At 45.8% G+C, this 23,514-nt stretch overlaps 2 protein-coding genes across 2 annotated transcripts in view; both read right to left on the bottom strand.

Moving 5' to 3' along the window:
- Positions 1 to 928: 928 nt before the first annotated feature.
- LOC100123215 (zinc carboxypeptidase-like) overlaps positions 929 to 23,514 on the bottom strand; it is a 35,532-nt gene continuing 12,946 nt past the window's right edge. Inside the window, exons 2-8 of the mRNA XM_016983439.3 lie at positions 3,043 to 3,207; positions 2,716 to 2,869; positions 2,199 to 2,453; positions 1,724 to 2,075; positions 1,428 to 1,630; positions 1,257 to 1,341; positions 929 to 1,176 (exon numbers count right to left, since the gene is read on the bottom strand). Coding sequence (XP_016838928.1) covers positions 974 to 1,176; positions 1,257 to 1,341; positions 1,428 to 1,630; positions 1,724 to 2,075; positions 2,199 to 2,453; positions 2,716 to 2,862 — 1,245 coding nt within the window. The 5' untranslated portion in view covers positions 2,863 to 2,869; positions 3,043 to 3,207 and the 3' untranslated portion in view covers positions 929 to 973. The remainder of the gene's footprint in view (positions 1,177 to 1,256; positions 1,342 to 1,427; positions 1,631 to 1,723; positions 2,076 to 2,198; positions 2,454 to 2,715; positions 2,870 to 3,042; positions 3,208 to 23,514) is intronic.
- On the bottom strand, positions 5,673 to 7,636 carry LOC103315530 (GS homeobox 1-like). The gene is made up of 2 exons (XM_008204927.3): positions 7,043 to 7,636; positions 5,673 to 6,954 (listed from the first exon to the last, which is right to left on the bottom strand). Exons 1-2 carry the CDS (start codon positions 7,317 to 7,319, stop codon positions 6,347 to 6,349), a joined length of 885 nt encoding a protein of 294 aa, XP_008203149.1. The 5' UTR covers positions 7,320 to 7,636; the 3' UTR covers positions 5,673 to 6,346.

The raw sequence follows: 23,514 nt of genomic DNA on the forward strand, positions 1-23,514 counted from the left end.
ACGATCGCTCTCTCGAATTGGCATAATCAACAATTTTCTCATATGAACCAGATTTTCCGAACAACGAGCCCGCGAACTCGAAAAATAAAACGGACTCGTCGTCGCCCATATAGCACTGATAGAGAGAAACGGTCCGGCTCTCGAATGTGTCATCGCTCTCGAGAGCCGGCTTTTTTCCGGTTTTGATGGAGCGCCACTCGAGCCCGGCCGAATCGAGCGTTATGGAGGACACATCAGCCTTCGCCTTTCGCGCTTTTGAACTTCGTGCGAAAAACTTATACTACGCGCACTCTCTCTCAGTTTCTCTCTCTCTCTCTCTTTCGTCCGCCTCCTTTCACCATTGCACATCACAGCTACATAGGCTATACATCGTACACAGCTCGCGCTCGAATGCTTCTCGAGTATATAATCGAGTGGATGCGTAAACAGAAATGTCGCTGCTTTCTTTGCGGATTGCCGCTGATTAATTAACTTTTCTCGACCGCGACGCGCAAAACATATACATCAGTCGTTGCGCAGCAGCTTTGCCGCGAGTTTTAAAATTTTCCGCTCGGAGTAGCTCATTGACTGTATGTTAATGTCGCGCGCGAGGCCCACTCCCGGGGTAATCGGACGGAAGAATTAGCGGAATTCGCATTATGTACTTTGTGCAGGTCTTCAAGAGCGGCCTTTTCTTCGCGGCCACTTCGACGTTAGTTAGCTGGCCGGAAAGGATCGGCACTTGATTCGCTGTACAGTCTGCTGTTTGTTGTTGTTGTAGTCGTCGTCCGAGCGTGAAATATTTTCGTTGCGCCGGTTTGCTACTTTTGATATTCGAGAGAGACGACTGAGCCGAGACTCTCGTGACGTGAGTACATTGTTTAAGCTTGTTTTCTTTTTAACGCAACGAGTAGGAAGGAGGGGCTTTGTGTAAAATTAAAATGCGCCGTTATGCTCGTCGAGGAAAAAAATTCGAGTCGATTTATTGAAAAAATTACTGCTTCTTCGGGTAGCCGAACTTGAGGGCCTCGTCGAACATGGCCAAGAAGGAGTCGAGGATCTCCTCGCCGTTGGGAACGATCTGGTCGGCTGGGAGGATGAAGCCGTGGCGTCCGGTGTCGCGGAGCTCGTAGGTGAAGGAGACTGGCACCTTGAGGTTGGCCTTTACCCAGTCCATGGAGCTGCCACTGGCGATGTCTGAAGCGGCAAAGTTGAGTGTGTTTTATTTTAAGCGTACGATTACAAGATATAATAAACGGCAGTGTAAAATTACTCACAGATAGTCTCGGCGATGTTTCCGGTGACGTACTTGGTTCCGTACCTCTCGGACAGGGCGTTGATGGCCTTGAGACCCATGGCTTTCTGCGCGTGGAAATAAAAAGAGGCTCGATTGAGTAAAGGCAAAGTAACTTTATATATCTAGTATAGCGGACGGGATCGAAACTTACGGATTCGTCGTGGTTGTCGAGGTGCTTAGTGGTGTGTCCGTAGGGGAAGAGAAGCAGCTGCGAGTAGCTGTGGAAGGAGATGTAAGCGAAGAGCTTTCCGCTGAGCGACTTGATGTAAGCCGCCATGGACTTGGTCTCGGGCTCGGAGAAGGCTCCGGCTCCGGCGTAAGTTTCGGCGCAGGGATTCTGGCTGGCGCCACCGCCTGATAAACCCAAAGCGTTACAACCTCTCTCTCTCTCTCTCCCTCGCACTGACTACATTATTGGCTACACGAGATTCGCCGATCAGAACTTACTCATCCACTGGAAGTCCCAGTTGCGGTTGGCGTCGGCTCCGAGGCAGGATGAGCCCGGGTTCTTGGACAGAGTTTTACGCCACATGCGGTTCGCATTGTGGGTGTGAGCGTAGCCGTCGGGGTTGAAGTTGGGGAAGATGTACCAGTCGTGAGCCTCGGCGAGCTTGCGCACCCTGAGGTCCTTGCTGGTGAGGAACTGGTTGAGCAGGTAGGTCACCGTCGCCGGGGAGATCCACTCGCGGGCGTGGATTCCACCCTCGATGAAGACTCCGGGCTTGTTCGCTCCGAAGCTCAGCTTCACGCCCTTGATCACGCGGCCCTGGCTCGTCTTGCCGGCGTTCACCACCTCGACCTGTGAATTTTTCAAGAATTTGCCGACTCTTACCCAACGATCGAGATATTCGGTTCGACGAAAAAAAAAAAGAAATCGTCTAAACACATAACGATTACACTTCGATCGTTTGTAAGGTCAGACCTTGCCGGGGTACTGCTTGGCGAGAGACTCGAGCCAGTCGTAGATCTCCTCGAGGGTGTGGTACTGTGTCCAGCCGAAGCTGCCGGAACGAGTCTTGGGGTTCTCGTTGTCGATTAGGTTCTGCACGTCCTGGACGTAGGTCTCGTAGAGGATGTCGGAGGCGTCCATCAGCTTGGTGAACTCGTCCAGCTGGCTCGGGGCGACCATCACGTCCGCGGGCTGAAACACGCGGCTTGGCTCGGCCCAGAAGGAGAACTGCGGGACCATTTTTTTGGGATTAATTTTTTTTTTTTATTTCCTACTGTTATCTCGAGTACGGGTAAAAAACTGAAAGAGTGAAATTTAAAAAAAAAACCGAGAACCGCGAGTCACTATCTGTTGATTGCGATCGATCAGATATGCGCGTCGAGCTTTGTTTTATCTAATACGAATCGCTGGTCACGTAAGGAAAGATTGAGAAATAAAGGCGCAATTCGAGTACTTTTGTTTGATTAAGTAAACGTTCGGAAATACTCACGCCCTCATTGAGTCCTTCCAAGTGCTTCAGAAGGTCCAACTGTTCTTCCGAAGAGGGAATGACTCGGAAAACTTTGTAGTCCTCGAAGGTGACCTTCTTGGCCGTGGCGAGAGCCACAAGGGCGACGAAAAAGATGGTGCGCAGCATCTTGTCTCTGAAAATAATTTAAATGGTGAATCGAATACTCAAAATTGTCGAAATTGCAAATAAATATCGTTTGTATTTTGATGATTGAATTGAAAAACTTTAATAACAATGACACAAAAGTAGGACCGTTTAAAATTTTGGATAATCAATTTAGAACTGATAAATTGTTAGGATGCTTACCCTTTGGTAAACGCCGGAGATGTGACACCCGTTATCGCGCGCAGCTCCTATTTATTTTAGTCACCCCACTCCATTTTTATATACAAGTATATTCATAATCTCGCTCCTCATCGAGTATTGTGTAGTATAGATAGAGTGTATTTGAAGAGCCAATGGGTACACTGTCTGAAATTTTTATATTTTATGTATACGTTTTTTTCTATAGAATGTGTATGCTTTAATCGTATAAGAGTAGATAGAATTGCGTGTTATAAATCATATATTTTTTACAAAAAAACTTTCACAACTTGCAATTAAATACAACTATCGATGATATATCACGTTTGCTGATCATTATTGCAATAATTTTACCAAAAATTCTCTACATCATTTCATCGATTTACGAACTCGTGATAAATCTATCGTTTCCTTAAAAACCTCACACGCACCACATTAATTAATCATTCAAGCACCTGTTTCGACTTTGATCTTCCCAACATTATATTGGCAATCAAAACGATTATTTTAACTCCATTAGAAAGAATTTTACTTTTTTTCCTTGCGATTGTATCTAGAGCAATTTCCGTCGGACAAAGACAAAGGAAAGAACTGACAACCAATCGCTATAAATTCTATTCTAGCTGCACAGAGGTTTCTAAGCTTTCGCCTTATCACTGAATGAAATGGTGGAATCTTTATCGAAAGATTCGATTGTAATTATTGCCTCTGATATAGTGATTCTTTCGACGAAGAATTTTGATATCGATTTATCAGTCGAACGAACGTTTAGATAAACTCTAAAATACATTTTATTGTATACGTCCATCACATAGAAAGAATAAACAATTTTCATTTTGATCCGATAGCTTGTATGTAAATATGTCTGGCAAACAAAAATGTATTCGTTCGAGTAAATATGTGCGACAGAATAAATTACAGCATAAAAATCACGGCAACATTTATTGCAATAATTAATTTTTCATAGCGATATGAACGTAGGTCACTTGTTCGATAATCAATAAGATAGCGTGTCGGGTATAATTAAAACGGCAACGTTAGGGATAAAATATCGGTAAACGCACGGTTCCGACTAACTGCACTAATCAATAGTGAAATACCTCCGGTTGAATTAAATCGACAGGTATCCACACACGTTGATAACATTTTCATCAGTTGTATTTAGTAAATAAAGAGCGAAAAAACCGTCCTCCCGCGATTGCGGACTATCTCTCATTCAGTTCACAGTGAGCAAACGACTCGCATTCCGAACACTCGGTTATCTCAACGGCGGATAAATTTATTCGTACTCGTGTACGCTCGATTTGAATCAATCAATAAACCGAGATCTATCGACCGCTTCGTATACCGGCTGATCATCTATTTACCGGAAAAACGCACTCGACGACGAATTTCAATCAATACGCCGGTCTTTTTCCGTCTCTCCTCCAACCCTTTTGCGCATAGCCTTTTCTCGTCGAGCTGTAAAAAGCGTCTCCTCTGCCTCGAGTTCAAGAGGGGCGCCGAGAGTGCATCGAAAACGGCAAAACACACTCTCCGAATTCCGTTACACGGATCCCTATGGGAACGAAAATTAGTCCGATTCAGCGAGGAACGAAGTCAGCTTCTCGGAACCTAATGATCCCCCGCGACAGATCGACGAATACTCGTACGTATATAGGAAAAAAAAAAAAGAAACTCTCTCCGAAATTTTCGCCTCTCTTGAATGAGCGCATCCCCTCCCCGTAGAATATCGCAGACTGCTGCTGCAGCGAGAAAGGTATATAGAAGGCCTACCAGCAAGTACCAGCAAAGCGGCGCGCCTCGGGGGCCTCATAAATTCTCGAAAATTTGTCAAGAGGGCCTCCACTTTCGGTCAAATTTAAGGTAAAACGTAGTTAATGGCGTTAAGCAGCGGCAGTCGCGCAGAGAGTTGCCCGCTCCTACAATGGCACACTTGTGTCGCGAAAGACCCAGCGGGCGGTATACTACAGCTACAGGGCTGCTTCTCTTTTTTTTTCTTCCCTCCGCGCTGTATATATACCTATACGACGAGGCCCCTCGCACCGGCGCGGACACTTCATTCATGCGAGCGAGTCTCAATGGATCGACTTCGTCGAAAAGCTACAAAGCATCGAGCGACGTTTAAACGACGTTTAGCGCGACACGACTGCTGCTGCTGCTGCTTCTTTTTTTACACACGCGAGAAAGGTGGGCGTTTCGCGCGCGAGACACTGTTCGGCGACGCGCTGTCTGGCGAGTCGGTTTTCGGTTTCATTCATTCGTTTGGAATTCTTTTTACTTTGCTGATGGTCAGAGGGGCGAGGGGGGGAGGGGGGAGGAGGTCACTTTCTCGATTTGGATGATTTAGGCCGAATTCCTGATGCTTCTTTGGGTAAAAATATTTATCTTTCTGGCGCGTAACGACGGAGGCGTTCGATTTCTAGGAGATGTGTGTGCGTGTGTCGAGAGTTGATGGGACGTGATAATTTGTAGGACGTGTGTGATGAGTTTGAAGAGGCGTTTGTTGAGCGTCGATCGATTTTTTTGAGGGACGTCGCGCCTGTGAGGTCTTCTTAATCGTTTTTTTTTTTTCGAGTTACCTAACGGACAAGGAGCGGATTATTATGTTCTCAAATTAAATTTTATCTCATTTTCATGGTATTTAAAAAATAAAGCTTTGTGCGAACTTTTAGTGAAAGTTTAACGATTTTCTACAGTCATCTCGCAGTAAAGCAGCCGACCAGCTTTTTTACGTTTACGATTATAGCGTAGTGTGTATCGTGCCTCGCTGAACAAAGTCCACTTTAGCCATGGCCTTTTGCATATTTTTTCAGCCTCGAATCCGTTACTTTTCATCGTTCCCGAGTTAGCCGGTGATAAATGTTAAGAACTTTTGCATTATACGCTTTCGCAATAATGAAGTTTTTTCCGCGCGTCTCTCAGCTTTGTTGAAAATATATCCTCGTATTCGAAGTTGCACGTGAGATTGAAAAGTATAACGCGAGTACGTTACATACGGTAAGAGGGGATGTTGGTGTGGTAGAGTGAGGTAATCATGAATTAATTATTATAAAATACTTTTATTAATCTAAAATCACTTTGATTGTCGCTTATACGAATACTATACACGCAGTATCGATCCGAGTCGTTGAAAATAGCCTCTGGAAAAATATACAACAGACTCGTCATCGCATCTCCTCACTCTCTCCCGCATACAATACACATACTATTTACAAAACTGCCATTTACATATGTACAAAAATTGTCCTCGTCGTCAGGCCATTAAGAAAGCACTGGGTCAAAGTCTCCCGAGCAACTCCGCGAATCACGAGTTGACGATGTGGTCGACGGTGTACTTGGTGCAGGTGAGCTGTCTGAATCCGGTCATCGGCGGACTCTCGACTCTCCGTTTCTTCTCCTCCTGCTGATGCTGCTCGTCCTCGTCCTCGGCGGATCTCTTGCATCCTCTGGAGAGGTCGTGTGCCTCCTCGAAGGGCTGCCTCCAGATGACCGGTGGCTTCACCTCCTGCTTCTCCTCGTCGCTCTCGTCCTGGCCGCACTTCTCGCTGCCGCTGCCGTCCTTCTTCTTGCCGCAGGTGCGCAGGCAGCAGCACTTGGAGTTCGGCCCTTTACCCGCGGGGCCGTCCTCCTTCTTGTACTTGACGCGACGGTTCTGGAACCAGATCTTCACCTGCTTCTCCGAGAGTCGCAGGTTCGTCGCGATCTCGATGCGCCGCAGACGCGACAGGTACATGTTGGCCGCGAACTCGCGCTCGAGCTCCAGCAGCTGGGTGCTCGAGAAGGCCGTGCGGATGCGCTTCATGCTGTTGGAGATGCTGCTGACGACGGAGCCGTTCGGGCTGCGCGACGGCGGCGGGGAGCTCGGACTCGTCGAGCGACGCGACGGCGACTCGGCAGTGGGCACTGAGGCGTCTGTAAGCAGGTGGCGAGGGTTTTCTTTAGTTTTTCAATTTTGCCATGATTTTTCCAAGAAGGATTTTGAGAAGGAAGCGATTCTCACCTGATAGTCGGCCGGCGGCGGAGTTGTGCACCGGCGAGGGCGGGCTTGGTCTGGGTAATCCGACGGCGGTCGCTTGAACGGGACTCACGACTGGTCCCAGCTGCCTCGGCACTGGCCTGGCGAGCTGCTGCTGCTGCTGCTGCTGCTGATAGGCGTTGAGCCCGAGGTTGAAGAAGTTGAACATGTAGTTGGGCAGCTGGCCGCCGTAGTAGGGCAGCGGGTAAGTCGGCGGCGAGTTGTTGCCGATGAGCGAGTCGACGAGGAAGCTTCGCGACATCTTCACTTGCTACGCTAAACTCAAGCGTAAACGCACACGAGGATCGACGCACAAACTCGCGGGGAAAAGCACTGCTGTATAGCTGACGCACTCGAACGAAGGGCCTGTCTGTGGCTATCCTGCGCGCTCGGCGATGCACCGAGTTCTGAAGCGTCTCGGGCTCTCCGCAGGCCTATATAGAAACTCGGGGAGACGCTAGACTCCACCCCTGTAGCCCCCGTCGAGGGTTGGTTTTTCGGGGGCCCTTTGTCCAAGGCCCCGCCCTGTCTATATAGCACCGCGCCGTATACAGCGCGTCGCGTATATACATCGGGGGGGACTAGAGAGAGAGAGAGAGAGAGAGAGTGAGTCTTTTTTCCCCCTACTCACGTCGCTCTCTCTCTCTCTCTCTCTCTCTCTCTCTCTCTCTCTCTCGAGGATGTGTTCTCCGCTGCGCTAATTCGACGGGGCTAGAAATTAATATTTTCCAGGGGTAGGGGGGAGAGAAGCTTTTAGCCGTGCTTCGTATGCCGAACCAATGCTCTCTCATGATTTCTTGAATGACCGCCGAGGAGAGGGTCGGATGGGCTATAAATTTCGCCGGCTCGAGGACGACTCGATGTAATGCTACTGGGGTGAATTCGCTTCGCGTATACGCGTCGTCTTTTTAATCCTCTCGAGTAATGAGTATCGCGTGCGTAAAAGTTTCGCCAAGCGGCGCGATCGGTCGATCCTTCGAGAAAATATTTCGTCGAGGAGTTCGGCTATTTACAAGGGCAGCGCGAAAAACATAAGGTGGGCGCGAGCGTATAATTCGCGTGGCGTAAGTGTATTATTACGGTAATATAACGAGTTCGCGCGCGTTATGCATTATCCGCTGTTTCCGCGGCAATTAAGAGCCCAGTGGGTTTAATGATGCGTCGCGAGGTTCAATTCGATCGCGATTAATATCGCGTGCAAAAATTATCCCTCCGCAGAACTGATGGCGTTTCCGCTCGAGGGATGCGCTGGAAGGTATTTTTCGTGTTGTGTGTGTAGGTGTGCAGGAGTGAGAATCGGTTGATCGACTCTTACTGTTATAGGTCTATTATAGGCGTTACTCCGAGTAAAGAAATTCCGCTCGGAGATGTTAAACTCAAGTCGGGAATAAAGCAGAGGGTATGAATCACAAGATGCTGTGCGGTAAGTTGGCTGTTTGTGTACACTATAGAGAGAAGTGGGTATATACTATAGTTTCCTTCGCCGCAGTTTAGAGCGAATATATAGAATGAATCTGCGCTTTTCTCGGTTCCCTTGAAATTTCCACCTTTTCCACGAGGCACTGCCATCTGTCGGTGATCGGATGAACCGGTTTACTGAAATGTAGCAATATATAACGCAACCGTTTACAAACAATTTCAAAAAGCTCGCGTTTTCCGCGCTAACAAAGCGCAACGTCAAACTTCCTACAAATCGAAGTTTCCGGCGGATCGAGAGAGAGAGAGAGAAAACGAAAGCCCACATCTTCCCTGTACACAGCAAACAGACGCTTGACTGAGAATCAGTCGGAGAAGAGTTGGCCGCAATTATCCGGCTCGACTCGTGCGCGAGCTTAACGAGCTCCTCTGCCCTCGCACTCGCGAAAATGAAATTAGAGGAGGGAAATTAAGGATAAGGCGGAGCTTCTGCGGGATTTTTTCCCTTCTTCTTTTCTTACTTCCTTCTTTTTCCCATGGGATTTTACAGGAGGAAAGCCGATAATTCTGCTGCCGATCGCAGTTTTTAGATTAGGGATATGTAGGGCGAGGCGTATATTTTTGCTTGAATAAAATTAGTCGCTCGAGGCTTTTGAAAAAAATATCGCGCCTTTTTATCGAGAAAAATCCGAGCTAAGTTTACTCCGATAAAAATAAATCTCAAACTTTACGTTATTTCGCCAACGAGTCTGGCCAAATTCAGCTCATGAAGCTAATACTTTAATCAGCCGCCTTCGAATGGAAATTGAGATTGCCGTTTCGGTTGGACTGTCATCGGGGCGCGCGCAGGAGGGAGCCCCTTCCTTTTAACGAAATTGTAGATTATCGATTCCGATATGGAGCCTTAATCAGAGAATTTCCATTTTCGAGTCCGCAAATAAAGCGCAGCGATCGCGATCGCGTCGATTATGCTGATATTTGTCTATAAAAAAACCACACATATGCAAGCCTCGCGCACTCTCTCGTTAACGACGGATCATTAGCGCGGCTTTGACGTGGACTGCAGCGTTTATTGAATTATCGAAAGTGCCGCTCGCGACTAAACTGCCGGCGTCGATGCTGCATAGAGAAGTTGATGATCGAGCGATATATTGTGAGACGAAACGTCCGCGATTGTACGACTATAGGCGTCCCGAGCTTCTGCGGTTAATAAACAGAGAAGCTCGATAGTCGCGATGAGGCGATAATCGATTAAACGATGACCGATTGTGATGGACCGTTACAATATGCCTGAATATGTATACGTTTCACAAAATCAAGCCGACGTTTTCGATTGTGAATTTTGAAAAAAATAAAGCTACTCGACCGTTTCATCATCGCTGTGGATATTATAAGCGGCTGCAGACGAGCGCGCGGAATCATAGAGCGTAAAATTAACGTTTACACTGCGTTATACACGCGTGTGTGTTTTTTTCGGCTTCGTCATCGTTGCCGTGTATAAACCAGCGGCTGGTATGTACAAACTCATCGCGGTTTTCGTGGGCGAGTCGATCGAGACCCTGTCGGCTATTTACACCTGTTTCCCCCCGACTCTTCCGGCCATGATACGTTTACGGGGCGATCGGGCCCTTTGATGACCTTTTTACCGTTTCTCGCTCTACCCGCGGCTGTGCTGTGCGCTTTATTTTCTATTTTCTGCGTATTTCATTTTTTATTCAAGTAAACCACTGACGATGCTTAAATTAAAACATTCATCACGCCCACGAGTTCGGCGACGACATATTATATGGGTTACCGCTCGTAATGTGCGTAACGCGAGCATTATTACGAATCGCGGGCGGCTGACGAGTCCGAAATAGCGTATCGGTGAAATATATCGTACCGGCGCAGGCGGAAAATTGCGTTGCTAAAGTTAACAAAGACGCGGCTATATACGCATTCAATATTGGCGATTTCATCAGCGCTAAGTTATTCTAATACGCGCATTACACGCTGTATTATGTATAGCTCTGCGCGCGGTAATCAATACTAATTTCAAACGAGCCATAAGCTGCGGCATAGTGTATAGCGTTGAATAATTCTGTCAGCTTTATCTCGCTGATGACAGAAAATGCAAAGTATTCAATTTATATCGTTCGAAAGTTCGGCTAAAACGGCGCGTTCCATCAGTGCGACGAGCAAATTCGCCACATACGTTTGACGATGCCACACACTTCGGTATATAACTTTATCTCCGTCGTCGTCGTTTTTACGAGAAAATCTTGGTAATCCGCGAGCATCAGCGTACGGCTCGTTCGGCGGCCGTCCGCGACGAAACAGCCCCTCGGGATGATGTATACATTTCATTACGCGAAGAGCCGGCGGGACGCGCGCGCGCACTAAAATGACGAGTAAAACTTTAACTACAAAGCGTTCCTCCCGGTTGACAAGGGCCGAATGTTATACGTGCGTGTGATTTTATTTTCCAACTTATTTGCGCGAAAGTGTACAGATTTTTTTTTTTTTTCAGCAAACATTGATTTTTATTTGCTCTAGAGAGAGAGAGAGAGAGAGAGAGAGAGAGAGAGAGAGAGAGAGAGAGAGAGAGAGAGCGAGGCCGAGCCGTAATCGAATTTATAAATATTGACAGGAAAACTTATCGCTAATGAAAATAAAATATCATCCGCTCGGAGGTCGAGCTGTGGAGAATAACATAAGAATATGCCAGAGTTCTGTATTTTATCCCAAATAACAATCAATTTTTTACCCCGTGAGCTTTTACTAATTCGCACGGGGGGCCTTACAAGAGCCCGTTTATCCGCGCGAATATTAGCAGAATGCTATGATGTTAGCAATAGACTTTCCGTTGCAGTTACAGCATGAGCTGCCCGCCGCAAGCAAATGGTCCGGCCCTTCCAACAATGATATTATAGTTGTGGCATAGGTGGCACACATCTATAAGTACATTCCACGCTCAAATTCTGATTGGGGAAAGAGAGAAGTACTCACGCGCCACCTATTGTTTGGCCATACACTAAACCGTGACTGTATATGTATAGCTATATACGCGACTATAACGAAAAAGCGTTTGCATTTTAAAGATAATTATTCAAATTCATAAGCCGTACCTCTCATATTCCACTTTGAAACGGCTCGAAATGAAAATCTCGCTTCGCATCGCGTCAGCACAGCACAACATTACAACATCATCTATATATCCGCGGCAACTAATAAAACGCGTTCTCCTCTCCTCGTGAAAGTTGCACATCGCAGAGAGAGAGAAAGAGAGAGAGAGAGAGAGAGAGAGAAGCCGGCAAAAAACCGAGTCGCAAGTTCAACCCTAAGCGTCGAGGGGTTGTCTTCTCCCCTAAACCATGCGCGTATGCGGAACCCATATACAGCGGCCGTCGAAGCCGCCCCGACATATGCCCGATGGCCATTGTATTATTCAGCTCTCGCTACTCCCGACGTACAAGACACACAGCATTACCTATATATATGCATTGCGCAGCTCCATGATTTTTAATGCGCCGAGATACTGCGCAGGGCTAGCGGCGTCTTCTTAATGGGATTTGCGCGCGTTATTAAGCCCGGGGAATATTACACGCTGCTGTTACAGGCAAGGATGCGTGTATACGGTGCGCGTAATCGAAGTAATTGGCGAAAAGCTCGAAGCTTTTCCTCGTAAAATCAGAGTTCGCTGGTGCAAAACTTAATATCTCCTTAAAAATCGATACCCCCATCGCAGCGCGTCCATTATCATATTATACAAAATCCGACTATACACGCGAGTCTCATTGGTCGGCGACGAGACTCATAGGCGTGTCCGCGTGGTCCCCTTCGCCGTCGGAGGGGTCCGCTATCCGCGAATCAGCTGCGCGAGGGTCCGACCAAACGAGAGAGCTGATATTGCGCCGAGGTATATAATAGTTTTTCATACGGTTCGGAATGCTGCTGCCGTGTATTTATAGTATACGACGATCTCATCGAATTAGAATCAATCGAGGATTTAATATATTCCGATGCCTTTGCGCCTGGCTGAGTCTTTTGTTGTCGCGGCTTCATTATTTTCCGCGGACTCGACGCACGTGAGATTTATCTTCTGTGAATGTTATATGTTGACTCTCTTCTTCGTTTTGCTGAGTGATCTTCACGAATTGCTCTACTAATCGTACGTAAAAGTCGCTCGCGTATACAATGTGTATATAAGCTTCAAAAGCGCAGTAACTGCAACAAAACCCGAAAGAATTTCATTCACGCACATACTCGCCTTCGGAATTTTCTCTCCCAAAACGAAAGAATAACAAACTCGCGCGCACCAGCCACTCGGGGCTCACTTACGGGGGCCATAGTTCCCATTACTAATCACTCGTGAAAATCGCGCCACGGGTGGTACGGCGCACAGTCATGTATATATACCCTCGTGCGTTGCGTAAGATTTTCCACCGGGGAAGAAGTGCCTCGTGAATGAGCAGTGAAAACGTCGGCGCTTCGGAGAAATAGCCGAGTTTTTCGTGAACGAACCTCGTGGCGCACAATGAATGAACTGATCTCTGTGTATGGGTACACACGAGAGGTGCGGTAGGTTCTGGTGGTATGTATAGTGTATACGGGATTGCAAAATACCGCCTTCGTTCTGCTCGGAGGATTACAGAGCGTATGCAAGAGGATATGCGCCTTTTCAGCCGGAGGAGATTATACGATTGTAGACGCGCGTCTTAATTTTTTTTTTTCGTTCGTTCGCGGCTGAACTTTGCTGTTACGCTAAAATTCTGAGATCGCGAATGTCCAAACGGCTCGAAGTTTCCGTCGAGTTTCACCATCTCGATCTCCCTTTCTCTCCGAAGGAAGTTGAATATAAGTAAATATAAAGTCATAGCGGGGAAAAGTTTTTCGTCGTTTCCAAAATCCGCATTCACCCGATGAATGCAAAGCATTCGCCGCGAACAAGTTTCGATAAATGTAACTTTGACGAGATCTTCATCGCGGCTCTTGTTATCGAGGAGTAATCGTAAAAATCTCAAATATCTCTAATGGCACTAAAATAATAAACTCGGATTCTCGTTCTGTCAGCGGCAATAACGCCGGCTCTGACAGGATCCATTATTTTAATTGAGAAAATTGGTCACTCGCGGATTCGCTTCCAGTCGAACAAACTTCGGCCGCCTGTAATCCCTCTGTGTTGTATCGGAAAACAAATAAATCATAGAACTGTACACGGGAATTCTATATAATGCTTCCACGCGTTGAATAATACTCTCTAATGGCGTTGCAATTAATTCGCTCTCGAATTGGCGTGTAAAATAATAAAATGGGTATAATCAGATTTGATCCAATTTTCCTCGACCTATATATTTCCACGGAAAGTGTCTTTTGCAGGAAAGCTGCCACGCGCGAAATAATGTTCTCTCATACTCGCAAACTCGTGATAAATAAAATTCATGAGTATTTCACGAAAAGTCGATACGAGCCAGTCGCAGACTCCCAATATGCTACGAAGAAAATGATATTTCTTTGATCATGACGACACTTCTAAGACAGTGGATGAGCGAAGTTTGAAGTATTTTGTTTATTTCGGTTTAAACTTACAAGGAGTTCAAAAAAGCGACATTTTTGTATTATAGACACTTTGTAAAATCGCACAAATTTAGCACACTTTTTTAAGAATGTCCTGAAACAAGAAAAGAATAACTTACGCTGAAATTCGCGTTTCGGAAAATATCAAAGAATATTACCTGTTCGCTCATTTCTGCGGTTGTTATATTTCTAACAATAATTTCCATCGTAAAAATAAAAGTTGAGAAGGCATAGCCTATGACCAATAAATAAATCAATCTCAATGTCAGTGACCGCTCACTCTCGGTGCTATAAGTAGTTTCAATCGGATTAATGCATCGATAGCATCAAACTTAAGTTTTTTATTCCTTAATGAAACATTTCTAAGATGATGCTCTAGCCAAAAACTATTAGGCATTCCAGCTTCGTGTAGTCTCCTAATTATTCTATCGAATTCGTGAATATGGACAAACAGGATTTTTTCCTTCAAATTTTGCGGGTCGGCGGGTATTGACAATCCGAGTAAAATCGTAGCGATATTGTACGTTGATGCGAATCGCTAGGAACTTGTACAGTGTAAATATCCATGTTGCTTTACGATCATGTTTATAGTGTTGTAAGAACTTTGATAAAAGACCCTCAAAACGCCTGATAGTGCGTCATCAGTTGTACTTGAGATGGAAAAATCGAGACGTTGCTGTATTAGAGATAGAACAATGAGTTTTGCGACCGTACTTGGTGGCATTTTTAATGTTATAATATTCATAGTGAAATTCAAGGTTTGTGCTATGGTTTTCATTAACATATAATCCATACCCTCAAGAGAATCTGGTATGATATTTCCAGAAAAATCTATAGCTGGATACGCGACAAATACCTCTTCCAAATAACTAACTCTCATAACGTGTCCATGTAAGTTTTTCAATTTTTCATTGAACCATTTGTCATTTTCAAACAGAGGTACAACTTCATAATGGCCGTTGAACGGATTGTACTGGTGAACATAGCTTTTATTTGCTGTTGGCATAGAAGTCGACGTACTTAATTGTTTGCTGCAACTTGTCTGATCGATCACTTCTATTATGGTCGCTGTGGACCATATGGTTTTTAAAAAAAATGGTATATTAAATGTATTGTTTCTATTGATGAAAAATATCAGTACGTAGGGCCTTGAACCGTCGGATGATACTCTAGTTAAAAAATTTAAACCGCCTATTAAATCAAACCTATGACTTTCAAAATCCTTGCAAGAATCCAAGAACATTTTCAAGTCACCTGACACCGTTTCAAGATGTACTACGCAAGATTTAAATTTAGCTATCATCGTTTGCATTATTAACGAAGACATCGGAGAAATCTTGCTTGGCGATGGTATCATAAACGTTGCACGTTCCACTTTCATGCGATTAGCGACGTGATCTATCCAACTTTGTTGGACTAGGCTTACTGCGGAAATCACGAGGAAACTTATCAAAATATACAGTATTCGCAACATTGTTGACTAATTTACTATAATAGCAAACCGATGTTCGCGAGTCCAGAGAATAAGCAAGAATAAAGCAAACTGAACTCACTGAAAATCCAAAAATGGCATGGCGATGCAGTCGTTTTAAATAAATTTATTTCAGTCATTGTACTCGCTTTTTCCAGTCGATCAGCGAAAGCGAAAAACATTGCCAGGTGATTTGGAATTCTGCTTTTCGAGTAAAATCAATTATTAAACATTTTTCTAAAAGAACTAATTATTTCAGAAATAAAAAGAACATTGTCAGCTCATTTCAAAGTCTGCCTTTTTTCTAAATCCATATCTCAAAATCGATACTGCATACTGTACACCTCGAATTTTATTATAACGTCACGTATATCTTCGAAAAAAATCTCGATAACCATTGTAATCTCCATCGTCGAGCCCATCAGCAAACAACCCATATCCCCTACATACCCCAACAATACCCTCCACCAGTCAAAACTCGATCATCAAGTCCGATCGTCTAATTGGAATCCAGGCATGCGATCATCGGGAAAACACACACACACACACACACACGAGAGCTATCCCTTTTCGTCTTTCGGAAACAGAAGGGCTGGGAGACGAGAGCAATAGCGCAAAGAAAGCCGAAGACGTCGAAGAGAGAAAAAAACGAAGTGTCTGCCGAAAGTGGAGAAGCGGTGCTCTCGAACAAAAGGAAAAAGTTCTCGAATGGAATCTCGTGATCGAAGCTGACGAGGGCGCGGCGCAGTACTGCCCTTCAGCCTACGTATCGTCTATATCTATATATATGTGCGCGCACATACTCCAGCACTGATGCCCGACCTTATTTCTCGCGGCTCCTTTCGATGGATGTGCCCGAGGAGTTTTATATACGTTCGTATGTGTGTGTACCGAGGTCATAACTCCTTTACCGGACGTCTGCGGCTGTAGGGAAAAATATCCGACTTTACGCGCGCGAGACGGAGAGAGAGAGAGAGAGAGAGATATGCCCTATGCGTTTTCTTATCGTTATATTGCACGGACGAACGTGTTTTACGGCGCTTAAATCGGTGTTTTTTTTCGGCGATTGATATTTTTTACGCTTCTCTCGACGTGTACAGCAAGTTTTAGGGGGTTAGTTAAGGGGTAGGTTTCTCGGAGATAAAAACGTCGACTGTAAAATTTTTCACCGCACATCATCCAGCAAAGTTCCGCTGCTTCGGACAGTTAAATTAAAACTTTCCCCTCGCGAAACGCTTCGCCGATGTGCTCATCAAGCGATCAGAAATATTTTGAAAAATATGTATAAAAGAAAAAGAACGTCGATAACAATGATGAACTTGTCAGAAGGCCAGAGCGCGTGTTATGACGGGCGTCGATTAAAGCGCGCAGGGAAACGAAGTTAAATCAATTTTCCAGCTTCGCTTTTCAAGCGCTATACTACACTACACTCACTCCTTTGAGCCCTTCAGAGGAAATCTGCCGCCGCCACTATGGGCTATTATACCCGTACAGGCGCGCTTATACACAGTAGCCGGCGGAAAAACGTTTAGGGAATTATCGCGGCTCATTTCACTCGGAAAAGTGCGCGCCGGCACAAAAGGAGCATCCCCAAAGATGGTCATCATCGGCGATAAAGGAAAAAATTTTCCCGACATCGCATGGGAATGCGTATTGTAATATACGCGGCAAATGCGATTTACGGGGCTCTCCTTTCAGCCTGACTAGTCGGTCGTGAGATATGCGCGCGTGCGTGTATAATGGGCGAATTTTTTCCCGAAAAACCCTTTCTTTTTATCGAGCATCGGCCGTCGCGTCTTTGACAATAAGGCTGCGACGGATCAGGGGACGCTACGCTGTCTCGCCTGGAGAACCCGTGGATCAAGATCCTGAAAATCCTTTAAAGTAAATTCATCGTAGGGTAGGAAACAAACGATCGATCGATACCACATAAAGAATCGATGCGAGCAAACATCGGTGTATTCTTTATTTATCGAAAAGCTATACATATACGTGTACACAAGATCCGAAGGGTTTAACCGGCTGCTTCGCGGCGCGGATACGTGACTCTCGGCTGATCGAGACGCTTTATTGCGCGGACACAAGGTCACCTCCGGAAGATGCAATGGATCCGTTGACACTGTCAGCGGCTTTTTAAGTGATGGTGTGTTGAAAGTGAAAATTCAGTCGCGCTTATTATTTTCTTTATTTTTACGATAATTTTGAACGCGTCGGTACATATTTATGCCGCGATGTTCATTCGGCCGAGTAATCCTCTGAAGCGTATATGTGCGATCAATTGATGCGATGAAACGAATTTGATCGATTTTAAAATTTCACTTTATAAACATTTATATTATCTCTATATTCCTTTGAATCCTCGGACGCGAGTTATCGTCGAAAAGTAAAGAGCTTCAAAAATCCTCCACAACAAAACACACGCTAGCCTCAAAAAAAAAAAAAAAAAAAAGGAAGAATGAAAGGAAACGCGGATCAATTTCTCAATATACACAGTAGCGGCTATATCGAGAAGAAGCCGCCGAAAGCGCATCCCTCTCTCGCTCGCATATATCCCATAATACCTCGCGCGTGGGCTATTTTTGTTTTGACACGCGCACAAGAGGCCCCCATTATAAGCGATAGCCCACGGCTCGTTGGCCAGTCTCAATGCTCATTTTTTCCCCTCGGACGGAGTTACTTATATACTCTCTCGCTCGCTCGCGCCGCCGTCGTGAGAGAGATCCGTCGTGCGGCGCTAAGCGCATCTCTTTTTTCTCTCTCTCTCTCTCTCCATAAGTATTATACCGCGCGGGACTGCGAACAATGCGAAAATCCGATCGCTGGCCACTTCTACTCGCGGCCGCCGCAAGAAGCCAGCCGCCGATGATAATGATGATGATGATGCCGGAAGTCCTCTGCGGAAGCCTTTGTCTCGATTGTCTCGGTTTCGCTTTCTTCCTATACTCTCGAAATGTTATATTGTATTATACGCCGTTTTGAATTTTTCATGGATGCCGGATCGAGCGAGACTAATGGGATTTTCGAGATATCTTCGTCCGGTAAAATTGCAAATGTAAGCGCGGACGGGGAAAATATTTGAATGTTGATATATTACACACACATACACACACACACACGATCCCTCTACGATATAATTACCGCGTGACGGGACGAAAAAAGACGGCAGCGCGTTAGACTAAATTTGACGTTCGATCTATATAGGAAGCGAATAGCCAATAAGATCGCGAATAATGATGCGCCGGTGACTCGGCGTCTATTCCAACGAATACACGCACACACACACACACTGCTCTCCAGCCCCTCTATCATGGGAAATTCACTACGCACCCGTTCCTCGCTCGCGAGAGTTGCACAGGTCGATGAATCTCCATCTGTCCTTGCACAATGTGACGCGCTACTGTATTATTCGTTGCATAATTATTCAGTCGGCTGGGATTTTGCGCGCAACGGATTTTAATTGAATTTTCCAGGGCCGATGCGTCCGCGTCACCGGAAGCGCGCGAAGCGTATATTTTTCGGTTTTATAAATTCAATTTTCAAAAACGCTCTTTCAAAAAAAATTCAGCTCTCGAATTTCCCCGTAGGCACCGAATACGTGAGCGGCTTTGTAACGAACTTACATAATGTTCCTCGGCGTAAGTATAGTCTTTTAAAAAGTCGACGTTACGCTTCCTCTTTACACGCGGTCATTATTAAATGTTCTCGTCGCTCTATGCATGCGCCACTTTATAGGCGCACAGGTCGCGTGTGGAACATCTTTTTATACCCGCGCGCCCAGAGCTGCATAAAAGCGGCTTCGTTCATTGTCGTCGCCTTCGGGAAAAGAGTTCAGCGCCGCGATTGACGTTGGGATTTCGAGATTTTAAGAGGCTTTGAATTTCGTTGGGTTTTCACGTGTTTTAAAAGCTCGGAACTCGTTGAAAATCTCTCGGGCTTTTGTTTGCAGGTATACCGTTAAATTTTTTAATGGCTCTCCGCTTACCCTCTGAATTATTGAGTTAGCGACGTCGCAGTGCGTGCTGCAGGTGGCCGAGTTGCACAGAGAGAGAGAGAGAGAGAGAGAGAGAGAGAAAGAGAGGCGGTACTTTCGATCAGCCGAGGCTTCGTAGTCTTGCCGTCAGGTGGCGACACCGGCTGGCTCCTCGAAAGCAATATTTATGCAATGATTCAGTATATAACGTAAAGCACAAAGAGCCTACATTATTTTCCCATCTACCGCACGAGCACACTGCAATTTCAGCAGCCGCGCAGGGCAATCCTTCCGTTTGAATTCGGCACAGCAGTACTTACAAAAAAAAGAAGAAGCCCAACTCCCATGTATCCATAGAGCAACAATAACGACAGCTAATAGCATAGAGCGAGCCTGAGAAAAGTCGACAAAGCGCACGTGACCAGTAACTAGCGGCTATTCAGTCTCCACTACATACATACGCGCGCAGTTCCCGCCTATCCTTCAAACCGGCTGATGCGCGCGCCGGGAGGAAGAGTATTCGCGCCGCACGCGCTCTATTACTTATTTCTAATCAGGTCCCGTGTAGGCACAATGAAATCGCAACGTAACGTCGTTATAACATCCTGCGCGCCTCTTTCCTTCCGCTCGCGTGTCGAGCTCTCTTCATTGTGCGGTTTTTATACAGCAGCAGCGGCCGTCTAAAGTAGCCCCCGTTTATGCGTTTTTATGTCCACGTCGCGATAAAACTCCTACTCGCGGCTCTTCCAGAGTGCAATTGTATATCGTACGTTTTTTTTTTTTTATGTCCTACTCGAGTGCCGGCGGACTTGGTTTGGAATAGGCGAGAGTTTACACGAGAGTCGGATGAATTCTTCTCTTCTACAGTTGCGACGATAATGCAACAACTTATTCTCCTGGCGCGCGATAAATCGCCGGTTTTGCTATAATACCAGCGAGGGCAGTTAAAAAGGGGCTAAAAGTTTGGAAATCCCGCTTTCGCGGTGAAGGAATTAACTTTTCCGCGGACTAAGCTCCTTTTCATACGCTATGTACGCACTTCTTACTTAATGAGCCGTAAAAGCTGACGACACCGCCGAGCGCATAAACTTTACATCCGCGAGTATTTAAACTTCGAGCTTGCCTTTCATCTGTATATCGAAAAAAAAAAAATATATCCTATAGGTGACGCTCAATTTACTCTCGAAATCCCCGAAATCCTGTCACAAACCTCGAGTGATGCTCGTCGTCGTCGCAGCCGCGAGCTATCGAAGCTGCACAAAAGGGAGCCGCGAGCATCCGAGAGACGGCGTGTCGGAGAGGAGTAAATTTACTCAAAAGCGTGCGGAACGCTTTTATTCAGGCTCGAGAAGCACTTACGTGTATAGGAAAGAAGAGACTCCGGGGCGGCGATTCAGAAAAGAAGTCAAGACGCTGGCGTCGATCGGGGAAGAATGAGAAGGTTTGCGCGCGCGCGTGTGTGCGTGTATACTGCGGCTGTTACGCCTTGGCCAGGTGTGTTGGAGTTGCTGCTGTCACCCTCCGCTGCGGCTTTCTTTTCTCTCGATCGAAGAGTGTATGGTATTGTGGAGATGGAGGGGATGCCGGATTGTATGATGTACATAGTTGTCGGTCGGTAGTTTCAAATTACTTACTAAGCGATACAGATTTAATTACTACGATCGCAGTAAAAAATCTTCTACAAGCCTGCGGTCAAACAGTTAGAGCACGAGTAGGCCGAGCATCGGCAGACCTAACGATTAGCCTGTTTTGGTATCGCTATACATACAGTGTGCGCGCCGATAGCTGATGCGGGAAGTGAGAATGTGGCCGAGCGCCACCTATCGTCACTAGTCAGAGACTAGAGAGTCGGAATTCGAAAAAAGGAGAAGTACAAAATTGAAAATCGAATAACGAATAATCCAGCGGCTCGTGTACAACGCTGAAAGACACACCTTCGACCTATACGAGCTCGAGTCCATAAAGCGGCGTAAACAGCCCTAAAGAGCGAGCGCGTCGAGTGTCGGGGTGTCGCGCGCGCGTCCCTCTCTCTCTCTCAAAGGAATAAAATATCGCTTTCGCCGCAATTTTACGGCAATTTTCCAATCGGCCAGATCCACCAAGCCGAGATCCACTCGCTCCAGGTGTGCGCGCGGCGTTACGTGCATTATGCAGTGGGCTCCTGTATCTCATTTTTCAGTGCGCATTATGTTTGCTTTTCTCTCTCTCTCTCTCTCTCTCTCTCTCTCTCTCTCTCTTTTTCGCGGCGACTCCGACTTTCTCAATTTCACGCTAGTTCGTTGGATACTATATGTCCCACGGATTTGTACATTTCGAAAAATCTTGAAAATTTATCGCGTAATCTCTCTGCTGTTCCTCTTTTATCTAGAAGTATACAATTCGGCGTAGCAGCAAACGGTAACACGATGACCGCGCGTAAGAATCAACTTTGTTAAAAAACTGTCACACGCGTTCGAATCAAACCAACGAACATCCGAATAAACGAAACAATTACACTCACCCGAAACTTTCATCACTAGTTGCACTATACCTACTATAAACGATTTAAACTTTCGCCGGAGCGTCTCTGTCTCGGGACTTAGTTAGCCGGCAGTCAGTCAAACGGGGGATGACGCTAATCTCGTTATACATCAGCGAGGTACTTTGTGCCGTCGCTGTCATTACACATTTTTTACTCGTGCGCGCGCGCGCGAAGCTAATGCAATATCGCTGCAGCAGCAGCTCGAGTCGAGCGCAATACATAAATCGTAACCGAGTTATCCGCCGGGATTTTTTGCAAGAGGAAGAACGCGCGTCAGCGTAATTCGGAACTTTATGAGGGAGAGGACGAGAGGAAAAGTGTGTTACGATGTTATTGATTGCCGGTTACACGGCTGTTTTATAATTATTTTTAGAAAAAGCATATGGCTGTAGCGAATGTAAAATTTTTCGTGCGTAGTGGTAGCGAGCATGCATATAAATTTTAATTCCGCTTTTTCCCGGAATTCAAGATTCGCCGATACGAAAATTTAATACTTTTTCGTAGAATAACAGTAGGACACCGAAAACTAAATCGGATCCATAAACCGCGACAACTTTCCACAAAACGACAATAAAACCAACGCACTGTACATGCGCCAGCAGTGAATGGCCATAGCACCGCGAGTGAATCGATATTTCTGTAACCAGCGGTTATTAATTTTTTTTTTCCCTTTTTTCTCTGCTCCCTCCACTCGATCGTCGCACTTTCACAATGAGCGATTTCGAATCAATTGTCGTCGCTCGCAGGCCATTGAGTCGAGAAAAAGTATAAGTACGTATAATACGGGGGCTAGCGCGGCTATATGTATGAGCGTACGCGGTGGTGAATCTCCGGAGAAATGAGCGGGAAAAAGAGAGAGAGAGAGAGACGAAGCGTCGAGACAAAGGGGCGAAAGAGAGAGAGATATGAATATGTGCGGGTAAAACGAATGAGAGGATAAAAGGTGAGAAACGGGGGCATGAAAAACTCGCGTAAATCACGGATAATACCGTGAGCACCGAATAGGACTCTGTGTATATTTGTCTCTGGCTTTTGTTCCTGGAGACTTCATTATCGCGCTTTTGTTGTGATTATCAATTTTTGGCGAGTGAGGTGTCGGGTTGCAGGTGATTTTTTAAAACTATGTGTATACCTATAGGAGCAGAGATGCACGAGAAACTTTTATTATCTTATATCGCATCAGAATCGAGTTAAATTTCTCGTTACACTATGTATTGATTATCTAAACGAGAAAATTATAATAAGGCAATTTCCTACCGGTGTTACACGTATGTACACGAAAATTTACAGCGCAAACTATAAATAGCAAGCGTCGTTAGCGTATCTCCATCTCCAGACGCCAAGTTTCTCGTTTAATCATCAAAGTAGCAACACTGACACCCGTAATCCAACCGACGACCAAACCTCTATACGTGCACATATACCTACGGCCCCCAAATGGTTTTCCGATGCCGAACTGCGTGTCATTTATATAACACACATCCTCTCGAGCGACTCGTCCGTCGATAATTCATATACCAGAG

The sequence above is a fragment of the Nasonia vitripennis genome, chromosome 1 (assembly GCF_009193385.2).
Source record: "Nasonia vitripennis strain AsymCx chromosome 1, Nvit_psr_1.1, whole genome shotgun sequence".
Classification (NCBI taxonomy): domain Eukaryota; kingdom Metazoa; phylum Arthropoda; class Insecta; order Hymenoptera; family Pteromalidae; genus Nasonia; species Nasonia vitripennis.

Bases quoted from the DNA above. Each gene is read 5' to 3' on its own strand.
- LOC103315530 (XM_008204927.3), bottom strand. From the start codon at position 7,319: ATGTCGCGAAGCTTCCTCGTCGACTCGCTCATCGGCAACAACTCGCCG. The intron at 6,955-7,042 runs GTGAGAATCGCT...ACCTGCTTACAG, and splicing joins CGCCGCCGGCCGACTATCAG to ACGCCTCAGTGCCCACTGCC.